General features: G+C 36.9%; 1 protein-coding gene across 1 annotated transcript in view; it reads left to right on the top strand.

Moving 5' to 3' along the window:
- The first annotated feature begins 1760 nt into the window (after positions 1-1760).
- LOC127415119 (glutamine--fructose-6-phosphate aminotransferase [isomerizing] 1-like) overlaps positions 1761-13074 on the top strand; it is a 58805-nt gene continuing 47491 nt past the window's right edge. Inside the window, exon 1 of the mRNA XM_051653688.1 lies at positions 1761-1815. Coding sequence (XP_051509648.1) covers positions 1809-1815 — 7 coding nt within the window. The 5' untranslated portion in view covers positions 1761-1808. The remainder of the gene's footprint in view (positions 1816-13074) is intronic.

The following is a 13074-nucleotide window of genomic DNA, read 5'->3' as shown; positions in this document are numbered from 1 at the left end:
ATGAAATTTCTAACAGTGATTTCACATGCATGTTCTACATTAAAGAAAATTACAGTTGCACTTTTTAAAATTAATTTGTCACCCTACATTTTTTGAGGCATAGATGCGATTAAAATGGTTGTAAACAGAATATAAAATAAAACATACATTTTCACATGTCTATAAATGTAGCTGCACCCCTCCCCCATCCCAGTTTAATGCTTAAAAATTCTGCTTACCTTAACTATAATGCCATGGGTGAATGACATGAGAAGATGTCCAGAGGATATACATATATTTTATTTTATTTTCCCCTTTTCTCCACAGTTTGGCATGCCCAATTCCCAATGCGCTCTAAGTCCTCGTGGTGGCGTAGTGACTCGCCTCAATCCGGGTGGCGGAGGATGAATCTCAGTTGCCTCCGCATCTGAGACAGTCAATCTGCGCATCTTATCACGTGGCTTGTTGAGCCCGTTACCGCAGAGACCTAGTGTGTGTGGAGGCTTCAAACTATTCTCCGCGGCATCCACGCACAACTCATCACGTGCCCCACCGAGAGCGAGAACTACATTATAGCGACCACGAGGAGGTTACCCCATGTGACTCTACCTACCCTAGCAACCGGGCCAATTGGTTGCTTAGGAAGGCTGACTGGAGTCACTCAGCACGCCCTGGATTCGAACTTGCGACTCCAGGTGTGGTAGTCAGTGTCTTTTCTTTCTGAGCTACCCAGGCCCCCACAGAGATATTTTCAATGACTTTTTGTTATCTCTTGTACTTTCATAAGCACAGAGGCATATCAGTACGTCCACAGCGTGAAGGTAGGATCTTGTGTATTTATGAATGAAATACCCTTGTTTTAAAATCTCCCCACTCTGCTTCCAGTTGTTATGACATTCCCTGAACACTTAAAATGCTCATGATAGCTTATGACAACTCTATAACCTGTAAATCTACTTCGCTAGCTAATTACACTTTGACATCAACATCACCAGTATCTAGAACTGCTAGAACGGAAGTTCCGAGACAAAATTTTCAAGATGGCTGTGCACTAGCTTCTCTGGCGCATAAAGTGAATAAGACTGAGATTAACCTTTAGCATTGAGCCAATTTAAGTCTCCTTAAATCTTCCTTTTCTTAATTGAAATGTTTAAAGTTTAGCAACTACAACATTCAAATATAATAAATCTCACAAATGTTGATGTTCAGATGAAATGTAAGATTAAGAGGAGAAGAGATTTAGAGACATTTATTGTCAAGAAAAAAAATCTAATGTGGGAGGTCATTTTACCCCTGCGGGCAACTTCCACCATCTTCCCTACTAATTTTAAAACAGCACAATTTTACATCAACTAGCCAAAGGACCTACTTAGATTTGACGAATTCTTGTTAGAAATGGATTAGACATACTTGATAGCAGGTTCAATTAGCATAATTAATGAATAAGAGATTTCTAAATTGTTATAACTGAGTTTTTACAGAGCCATATGACCTAAGAACGTATTATGTTACTCAGTGACTTAAAAGTTCAAATTGAATGCACATGTTCAAAGCTTGTATTGATTTAAGTTTTACAAAACTACACAAAGCGACATAACCGACCACTCAATGGCGGACTCGCATCCTGCTGCCACGTCTAAACTGACTTCGTTGCAATACTCAGTTGGCAGGTAGCGATAGAACTGACAGCTAAATCAGCCAATCAGCGTGCCATTGATCAAGGCTCAGCCTGCGTTCTCGCCCAATAAAACCCTTTGTGGGCGTGTTTTGTGTGACAGCGATCAGAACCAGGAACTAAACAGCACTTAGTTGGCATCAGAACCGGAGACATGTGTGGTGAGTTTGACAATGAAAATAGTGGTTTTGTTTTATATGAACACTGTTAATATGTGTGAAAATTGTTTTAATTATATGAGACACAAATAAAAGGCGTTTGGACTGAAAAAGGGATATAGAAATCGCCTTGGAGGGAAAATTCACTAGTATTTAGCATTGGACTGTGGCTGTGTCTCAAAAGCTAGTAAGCTGCCTACCTAGACAGCATTTTTGGGCATCGTTTGAACGCGTTCATGCTGTCCCATAATGCTTTCTTGGTAGCTAAGTCTGCTATTTATTTTTAATATCAGTTCAGTGTAAATTGTACGTATAATCTCAGTTTGACATTTGATACGTGTTTGTTACTTTTATTATGTATTTAAATCATCCAGATTGTCCATCACCCTACATCTGCCATAAGTGGATTTATTTATGCTGTTAAAGCACATTTTGTAATCTTGTTATATGGGTTAAACATTGGTTGCCATGGTGTTCATTCATTTAGCATCTCATCATAGACTCCATTACTCCATTTCAAGATGATGATGACAATCTTTCCAGTAAAACAGGTCAAGATGCACCCCAAATGTCGTTTAAAAGGATCACACCTCTTTTTTCCAGTTTGGTGTGGTTGAAAGTAAAAGATTTTTCCTATATAATATAACAAAGAAGAGCAACACAACTATCAGGTTAAGTTACAGAGGAATTTAAAAACTCTTAAGTAGAGAGTCTCAAATGTTCATTGTCATAGGAAGAGGTGAGAAGAAAAAAGAGAGTGTGTGGTAGAGCTGAAAAAAAAAAAAAAAAGGGAAAGAAAACGAGACATGCTGGAAGGTCTTTTCCCATAGGCATTTGTCTGATAAGCTAAATCTGTCTTCCTATGACCTAACCTTAAGACAAGACATTCAAGGGTTAGTATCACAACCTTGATGAAAAGCAGTGGATGTTCTTTTTGGCCACCACAAAGTGATTTTTTTTAGACTAAATATTGTATCAAATTTGTTCTCACAGGGTCCATACCAGCATTTCCTGCTCACATTTACATAGACGTACTCTTAAGGTCATGTACATGTACTGTAGACTAGTTTACATGCAGTATAGATGGTTATTTGTGTAGTCTAAAAAGAGTAAAAAAAAAAAAAAAACAACTTTTTTATTTTAAGGTTCAGAGAGAGGATAAAGAGAACACTATACCTCTAAAGGAAAAATCTAACTTTAGAATAGATTGCTTGTAAATACAAAATGAAGCTAGTATTCTTTGGGTAAGCTAAGCATACAAGTCATGAGTGTTAAAAAAATAAGTTTATTCCACCTTATGTTTAGAGAACATCCTTTTGGGATTCAGTTTGGTTGAAACTGTATTCATTGACCCACAATCCATCTTTTATTTATTCTAGTGAACCAAAAGTCTTTATAATTAACAGCCTTGTTTGACTCCCTAACCCACATACACACTAGGGCTGCATCTAACGATTATTTTGATAATCTAATAATCTAACGATTATTAGAACGATTATTCGACTATTCGGTCGATTATTGCAACGATTAATCATTAGCTGTTAACCGACTATTCAGCTTGTGCTTCGACTTAAAAGGTTGTATTAAACGTGCTTAATAGCAATAAAGAGGACAAAATCATCTTTTAAAAATACCTTTAAATAACATTCATTGATTTACAGGAAGAAAAAAAAAAACTTCGCTTAGGCGCGTTTGGCAGTACTGCTCTCGCGCGTCATCATAAGTGTTTCAAATGATCTCATGTTGCATTAAACGACATCAAAAGACTATTCGACAACGGAAATTTTTGTCAACAATTTTTTATTGTCGACGTTGTCGATAACGTCGACTAATCATTTCAGCCCTAATACACACACGTCACAGTGTATATGGATTGCCCAGGGCTAGACTGCTGAATGCTGCTTCTGTGACTTCTCTGTGCTTTCATAGTGCCGTTCTTGGGATCATTTATCACCTATTAAGATCTTAAACATTTAAACCAGCGAATTTCTGTCTTATAGCTCTGAAATCTCGCTAGTTGAGTCCACACATATGTTATCAATTTTATCAATGCCTCTTAATTAAAAGGAATGTTTTGGGTTCAATACAAGTTAAGCTCAATTGGCAGCATTCGTGGCATAATATTGATTACCACGAAAAATAATTTCGACTCATCCCTCCTTTTCTTTAAAAAAAGCAAAAACTGAGGTTACTGTGAGGCTCCACATTTTGGAGGGTTTCAATACAGAAATGTGAAGCTTATAATTCTATAACAGCACTTACATTTATTCTTCTGTTAAAGGATTATTTGAGCTGTAAAGTTGTTTAAAAACATCATTTTTACGGTTGTTTTAGGCTTTGTTGACATTGTCATGGCAATGATGTTGTAAAATTGGCTATAACTTTACACAGAAAAGGTTAGTTAGTGATTTTATCACACTTAAATCATGTTAACGGGCATATTGTTTACATCTTGTGGCTATACTTTTGAAACTTGAGTATTTTAACGTTTACAGATTGGCTCCATTCACTTCCATTGTAAACCAGATTTTTGCTTTTTTTTTTTTTTTTTAAAGAAAAGGATTGAAATTAATTTGTGGTAATCAACATTACGCCACAAATGCTGTTGATTAAGCTTAACTTGTGTTGAACCCGGAATATTCCTTTAATGGCATCTTAAGCAGGGCTCGACATTAATCATTGTCATGTGCTTGTCCTTCGGACAAGTAAATTGGTAATTCATTTGTTCGAGTAAAAAGGTTACTTGTCCGGAGACCAAAAAAAAAAAAAAAAAAAAAAGGATGTTAGAGAGAGAAAAAAAGAAACGCCTCCATCGTCATAATTTACACAATAGAGGGATTAAGAACACAGTGCAGAAAGATGGTAAATCATTACTCACCCTTAAGCCTGTATGAATTTCTCTCTTATTCTGAGGAACACAAAATTAGATTTTTGGCAGAATGTTAGCCACAGTCACTATTCACTGTCACTGCATCTTTTTTTCTCTCCATTAAATAAAAGTGAATTGAGACTAACATTCTCCCAAACATCTCCTTTTGAGTTCCACGGAACATAGAAAGTCAGACGGGTTTGGAACAACATAAAGGTGAGTAATGATGACAGAATTTTTGGTAACACTTTACAATAAGGTTTCATTCATTAACATTAGATAATGCATTACCTAGCATGAACTAACAATGAACAATATTGTACAGAATCTATCAATCTTAATGTTAGTTACTAAAAAGAATATTAAAAAACAATTGTTCATTGTTAGTTCATAGTGCATGAACTAATGTTAACATATACAACTTTTTATTTTAATGAATGAAAAAGTATTAATATACTGTATGTTGGAATTAACATTAACAAAGTTTAATACATTATATAAAAGTGGTGTTTATTGTTAGTTCATGTTAACAAATGGAACCTTTATGCTCTGAAAATGTTAACAGAAAAAATCCTGAGAGCTGCTAAATCAGTTATGTTGTATATTCAGAACAGATATGCTTATTAAAGATAATGTTTTCATTGTGTGTAATTTATTAATATTATTATAATGCATAACAAAAGTGTATTGTTATATACTTATTAAAACTGACTGATTCACATGGCAGAGAAAATACCTCGGATACATTAGATGGAGCTCTTGAAAGATGAGAGATGTAACGGGTGCATAAGTCTGATTTAAGCGTTTCTCTTCAGTCTACACTTGGTATTATTACACAAGGCGTTTTTGCAATTTCTGCCTTTTTTGCTGTTTTATGATGGAGTGCAAATATGAGACAAAATTAGATCTCTCCATCATTGCGCGCTTGCGATGAAGACAGCTTTGTTGATTATAAACCGGAGCAATAGTTTTATCCCATCGCTTGCTTATAGAGACGTGGTATAACACCATTCGCATATACAATTAACAGGTTTATACTGTATATGAAAAATCTAAAGTTCAGTAAACATGTGCTTCCCCACTGCTCACACTCACAAGCTGCTGAACGCTGCACCATTAGTGAGGGAGAGAGGGTGACATGATAGAGGGAATTCCCCGCATTTTGAAAGGAAACGTGCGAGAATGATTAAAATGGTGCTCAATCCCCGCAATCCCGCTCTATTGAGATAACATTCGTTATTGTGATTTTAATCAGGCTACTTGTCCGGTCGGGCAAGTAAAATTCTTTTTAACTTGCCCGTTCAAAATTGCACTTGTCCCGGACAAGCGAACAAGCATTAATGTCGAGCCCTGCTAAGCATCTTGGCATTCTTTAAGGCTAACTACTTTGATTTCCTTGTTTGTGTAGGTACTGTGTAGAGAGATTTACTTCTTTCTTAAGTCTGTAAAACTTTACAAGAAGCCATTTATGGACCTGCAATTCAGTGTAATATTTGCCTCGCCTCTGACTGCCCTCCTTCAGTAGCTATTTTAAGATGTCAGACCGGTTATCTCTGCTCTAACAAACTGCTTCTTTGTTTGCATTTGTTGTCCACTTATCTGGCTGTCACCTCATCAGGGTGAGCCTTTTGCTGTTTTTAGAGACACTAGTCAAGTCAAGTCATTTTTATTTGTATAGTGCCTTTCACAACACACATCGTTTCAAAGCAGCATTAACAGAAAATTAAACCGTAATACATATAAAGTCTTAAGAGTCATCATCGTGTAGTTTGATTACATATGATTATGAAATGTGTATAAAAATAAGTAATTAAATAATAATTGTATTTAGAAACCCAGTAAAAAAGCCAAAGGTGACTGTGGCAAGGAACACAAAACTCCATAAGATGTTGGTTAATGGAGAAAAATGACCTTGGGAGAAACCAGACTCACTGTGGGGGCCAGTTCCCCTCTGCTAACAGCATGAATATAATGCCAATATTAGTTATTTATGTGCAGTGCAAGTCATGGTTTAAAGTGATTAAACTAAGTAAGTGTTAAGGGCCAGTGTTTAAACAGATTTTGTAAGAACTGTTAGATTAATGACTAATGTCTTTGAAGTTCATCCTGGATTAACTGCAGAAGTTCACATAGATGCATTGTCCTTTGTTAGTTGGCTGATGAAGGCTTTTGTTGGAAATTTATTGATAGTCTATGTATTTCATTTTAAGAGTGTAGTCCATCATTAGACCAAGGTGATGCAGGCCGAGATCAGTGAGGTGCTTTGCAGTTCAACTGGGCGGTAATTTCTGAGAGGTCTATCCTAAATCCAAGGTTCTGGCAATGGTGTATGAAGTATCCCATGTCTTATGGTTGGAGTTGGCATCAGTTCATCCACTGAGGTCCATCGTAATAGACTGAAGTGATGTCTCGTCATCACTCAGAGACACAAAGCAGTGGAGTCCGATACCAAGCAGGAATGGAGCTGGATCTGGCCTGTTCTGGTGACCTCGGCATAGGAGTACCGAGGTTGAGACATGGAAACAAATAGTATAATATTAGCATAGATTCCATTCAATATTTTGCAGAGTTATAGATCGTGATCAATGGTTCAGGTTCTGGCAGACCTAACTAAAGCAGCCTAATTGTGTGGTGAAGAATAAATGAGGTGTATGCCTGGCTAAATAGATGAGTCTTTAGTCTAGACTTAAACTCAGTGAGTGTGTCTGCATCCTGAACAGTGTTAGGGAGACTATTCCATAGTTTAGGAGCCAAATAGGAAAAGGATCTACCTCCTTTTGTGGATTTTGATATTCTGGGAACTATTAACAGGCCAGAGTTTTGAGATCATAATGAACGTGATGGAATATAGCGTGGTAGAAGGTCACTTAAGTACTGTGGAGCTAGACCATTCAAAGCTTTGTATGTAGTTAACAGAAATTTAAAATGAATATGAAATTTAACAGTTAGCCAATGTAAGGATGATAAAATGGGGCTAATATGATCATATTTCTTGGTGCTGTTCAGCACTCTGGCTGCTGCATTTTGAACCAATTGAAGTTTATTTATTGAACTTGCTGCACATCCTCCCAGTAATGCAGTACAATAATCTAGTCTTGAGGTCATGAACGCATTAATTAGTTTTTCGGCATCAGCAACAAGAGAGCATGTGTCGTAACAGCAATATTTCTTAGGTGGAAGAATGCTGTTCTACAAACATTGGAAATTAGATTTTCAAATGACATATTGGTATCAAATATAACACCTAAGTTCTTCGCTGTTGAAGATGATGTAACAGTACATCCATCAAGAGTCAAATTATATTTTAGCGGCTTATTTTTAGAGGTTTTTGGTCCAATAACTAGTACCTCTGTTTTGTCGGAATTGAGTAGAGGGAAATTTCTGGCAATCCAATCTTTGATTTTATTGATACAATCTGCTAATTTGGAGAGTTGTGAAATTTCGTCAGGTTTCGAAGAAATATAAAGTTGGGTATCGTCGGCATGACAGTGGAAACTTATTCCATCATTCCTGATAATATCTCCCAGGGGAAGCATATATTAGAAGAAAAGCAGAGGCCCTAAAACTGATCCCTGTGGCACTCCATACTTTACTTTTGTTTGATTTGACAATTGCACACAGGCAAAGTGGTAGCGGTCTGCTAAATAGGACCTAAATCATGATAATGCAAGTCCACAAATGCCAACATAATTCTCTAGCCTATTCAAGAGAATATCGTGATCTATCATGTTGAAGGCAGCACTAAGATCTAAAAACACTAGAAGAGAAATGTAGCCGCGATCAGATGATAAGAGCAAGTCATTAGTATCTCTGATAAGTGAAGTCTCTGTACTGTGGTGTGGCCTAAATCCTGACTGAAATTGTTCATATATACTATTTCTCTGTAGAATGAACATAATTGGGAGGACACAACCTTTTCAAGTATTTTCGACATAAATGGGAGATTTGAAGTTGGTCTGTATTTAGCCATTTCTCCAGGAACAAGTTGTGGCTTCTTAATAAGCAGTTTGATAACTGACATTTTAAAGTTTCTTGGGACATGTCCTAAGGATAGCGAGGAGTTAATAATATTAAGAAGAGGTTCTGAGATTACAGGGAATACGTCTTTTAAGAGCTTAGTTGGTATTGGATCTAACAAACATGTTGTGGCTTTTGATGTTTCAATAAGATTTGATAGCTCTTCATGACCTATGACAGCGAAGGATTGAAGTTGCACGTGAGGAAAATTATGAGACACTGTTTTCTGAGGTACTGTGACAAATGATTGCATAATTCAATTTTATCAGTAAAGAAATTCATCAAGTCATTACTGTTGTGACGGAGTATCTGGTTCAGGCTTCAGTTAAGGCTTTATTCCTAACCAATTTTGCCACTGTACTGAATAAACACCTAAGATTGTTGTGGTTATTTTCTATGAGTTTGCTAAAATATGCTGATCTGGCAGCATTTAGTGCCTGTCTGTAGCTACAGACACTATCCTTCCATGCACCGCGAAGTAACTCTAATTTTGTATTCTTCCACTTGTGCTCCATTTTCCAAGCTGCTGTCTTGAGAGCATGAGTGTGACTATTGTACCTTGGTGCAGGGCTTTTTTCTTTAATTTTCTTTAATCGGGGGGGGGGGGGACGATAGCATGGTGTAGATTGAGTAACATTAGCTGATCGCAGCATACAAGAGATGAGGAAATGATCTGAGATGTCATCGCTCTGCAGCAGAATTTCTATATTATCAACATCAACTCCATATGACAGAATTAAACCTAGCGTATGATTATGGCGATGAGTTGGTCCTGTCACATTTTGTCTGACTCCAAGCGAGTTGAGAATATCAATAAATGCTAATCCCAATGTTTCATTTTCATTATCTATGTGAATGTTGAAGTCAAAAACAATTTAGCTCTATCTACAGTAACTACTAGATCTGATAGAAAATTGGCAAATTCACCAAAGAAATCAGAATAAGGCCCGGGTGATCTAAATTCTGTAGCAAGGGCAAATGATGACAGAGATTTTTTAATTGTATCTGACAGTGTCACATTAAGCATTATTAGTTCAAAAGACTTATATACTGTCCACTGAGTAACACCAAAAACATCACTGTAAATTGCAGCAACACCTCCTCGACCCTTCAGACGAGGCTCATTTTTATAACTATAACCTGGGGGAGTAGATTCATTTAAACTAATATATTCATCCGGTTTAAGCCAGGTTTCAGTTAAACAGAGCACATCCAAACTATGATCTGTAATAATTTCATTTACAATTAGTGCTTTGGTTGAAAGAGATCGAATGTTTAGTAGCCCTATCTTTATATGATGTTTATCTTCAAATGTTTTTTTTTTTGTTGTTTTTTTTTCAAGTTTGACCTTAATCAAATTTTTTCTAAGTTATTTAGTGAGGGGTTCGTGTTTGGTAGTTCGGGGAACAGACATGGTCTCTATATGATATCTAGGTGATACAGTCTCTATTTGTTGTAGTTTATGTGACCTGTGTGACGTCTCAAGGCAGCTAGTAGACGTTCGGATTAACCAGTTTGTCTGCTTCCTGACCCGAGCCCCAATTAGTCAAATTCTATCACTTTTAAGACTATGAGCCAAATTACTAGAGAGGAGAGCAGCACCTTCCCTGGAGGGATGAAGTCCGTCTCTCTTTAGCAGGTCAGGTCTACCCCAAAAAGTTTTCCAATTGTCTATAAATCCTATGCTATTCTCCAGACACCACTCAGACATCCAGCCATTCAGTGACACTAATCTACTATAAACCTCGTCACCATGATGAGCAGGGAGGGGGCCAGAGCGTATTACAGTGTCTGACATAATTTTTGCAAGTTCACACACCTTTTTAACCTTATATCTATTGATCTCCGACTGGCGAAGCCGGACATCATTAGTGCCGATATGAAAAACAATTTTAGAAAATCTATGTTTAGCATAGCCAGCACTTGTACATTTGTTCTGATGTCAGACGCTCTGGTACCCAAAATGCATTTAACGTTGGTGGCTGGAGTTTCTATTTCCACGTTCCTTACAGTAGAATCACCTATGACCAAGGCTCTTTCAACATGATTCTCAGTGGGTGCATCACTGAGTGAGGAGAATCGATTGGAAACCCTAACAGGAATAGCAGATATTAGAAAAATAGCAGATATTAAAGATTAAAAGCTGAAAACAGATAGATAAACGATGATAAAAAAGCTAGCAGGCTACAAACACAGACTCGATCTAGGCGCCAGCAGCAACAGCTACACCAGCTACACCACAGTTTTCAATTGAATAGCAAAGTTTTCAGGTTGTTTATATTTCCCACTAAGCAGGGCAGCATTTTCCAAAAGCATCGTAAGCCTAAGTAAATCGTAGAAACCATTGATGCCAATGGACTTTGATCAACTTAAGCTTGCGATGCTTTTGGGAAATGCAGCCCAGGTTTTGTAATATACATTTATTTCAAAGTTCACAGACTAGCTTCCAGTGCACTCAATTTTTTTTCTTATTACAAAAGTTTTAATCCTAAAGAAATTAACTGTATTTTTAAAATGTATGTATTAAATCACAACCACTCACATTAAAATGAAGACTCCAGTCATATGGAGAGGGTCCACACTTGGGCGCTGCCTTGTTAGAATCACATGAACAGCCGAATACTACACGCTTAATCTCAATACCCACCCTGTTGTTTTACATTTTCACTCATGAATTAAATTAATCATGGCTGACTGTAAATAGTGAATTTCTACAATGGCATCTAAAACTGAAAACTATTGATTTTGAATTATGCTGCATCCAAGCTGCTAGGTGTCAGTGTAAGTCCAATAAGACAAACAAAAAAATTGCTGTGTGCACCTTTAAATGTGTGGAACCTGGTTTAGGCCTGACTCATTTAAAGTAGGTAATTCATTGGTTGTTTTTGATATAGTCAAAAAGGTTAGCTCAATTCAGGGCACAGATGGTGTATTTCCAATGATCTTTCAGTTTTCGAGCAGGTTGTGGTGCTGAGGTAGACTATGTCTAATTTTATCTCCCTACTTCTATAGAAACAAAAAAGGTCACAGTTGCATCCTAACTTTCACTTTTACATCTCTAGTGATGATAAAGTACATACTTTTGAGTATGTAGGAAGACCATATGGCATTATTGATGTTACCTTGTTGTAATAACATTAATGATAGAACTGTATTGATATATCAATATACACTCACTGAGCACTTTATTAGAAACACCTGTACACCTACTTACACTCACCGGCCACTTTATTAGGTACACCTGTTCATCTACTTATTCATGCAATTATCTAATCAGCCAATCGTGTGGCAGCAGTGTAAAAAATCATGCAGATATGGTTTAGGAGCTTCAGTTAATGTTCACATCAACCACCAGAATGGGGAAAAATGGGATCTCTGTGATTTAGACCGTGGTATGATTGTTGGTGCCAGACGGGCTGGTTTGAGTATTTCTGTAACTGCTGGTCTCCTGGGATTTTCACACACAACAGTCTCTAGAGTTTACTCAGAATGGTGCCAAATGGTGATGTTGAGAGAAGTCAACGGAGAATGGCCAGACTGGTTTGAGCTGACTGAAAGGCTATGGTAACTAAGATAACCACTCTGCATCTCAGAATGCACGACATGTTGAACCTTGAGGCAGATAGGCTACAATAGCAGAAGACCACGTTGGGCACTTTATTAAGACTATAGTGTTCCTAACAAAGTTCTCAGTGAGTGTATATTGGCCTGTATATATTGGTATACAGGTCCATTTAATTAGCTGATATTTGGCCATTTAAAAATGATTGTCATAGGCCAATAACGGTGCCTGCTTGGCTAATTAACAGCTTGTGTCAGTTTCAAAGTCTACTGACAGACGTTTCTCAGAAAATGTTGCGAGTTTTAAGTAACTACAGTATATATTGTGTCATATAATTTCCTCAAATTGTTTCATTTGCTTTCATTAAATTGTATTTATACTATCATATATATATATATATATATATATATATATAGGGGTGCACCCATACCAAATTTTGAAGATCAATACAATTACCACCTAGTCTCCAGACTGAGAGTATCGCCCAGTACAGAGTATTGATACGAGTAGTTTCATGTGTGTGCGGATGCCATTCCATTTGTTTTTTGTATGTACTTTTGATTTAGCCGATATTGTTTTCAGTTATTATTAATTGCAATTCAGTACCGTTTTACCATGGTGTGCCTTACCTTTAAAAGTAATGCAGCTAACACAGATGATGCATTATTCATGCTTTAACAATGTTTCTTTAAATGGTTTAAAAACCTGGTCTTAAAAATGCGCCACGCACATCAGGTGCAACCACATCATTATGTTAATGTACTAATACTTGGAAACATTGATGATGCCAAGTATGAATATTTACACCACAGCA

The sequence above is a fragment of the Myxocyprinus asiaticus genome, chromosome 24 (assembly GCF_019703515.2).
Source record: "Myxocyprinus asiaticus isolate MX2 ecotype Aquarium Trade chromosome 24, UBuf_Myxa_2, whole genome shotgun sequence".
Taxonomy (NCBI): Eukaryota; Metazoa; Chordata; class Actinopteri; order Cypriniformes; family Catostomidae; genus Myxocyprinus; species Myxocyprinus asiaticus.
This window is presented reverse-complemented; position numbering and strand designations above follow the sequence as displayed.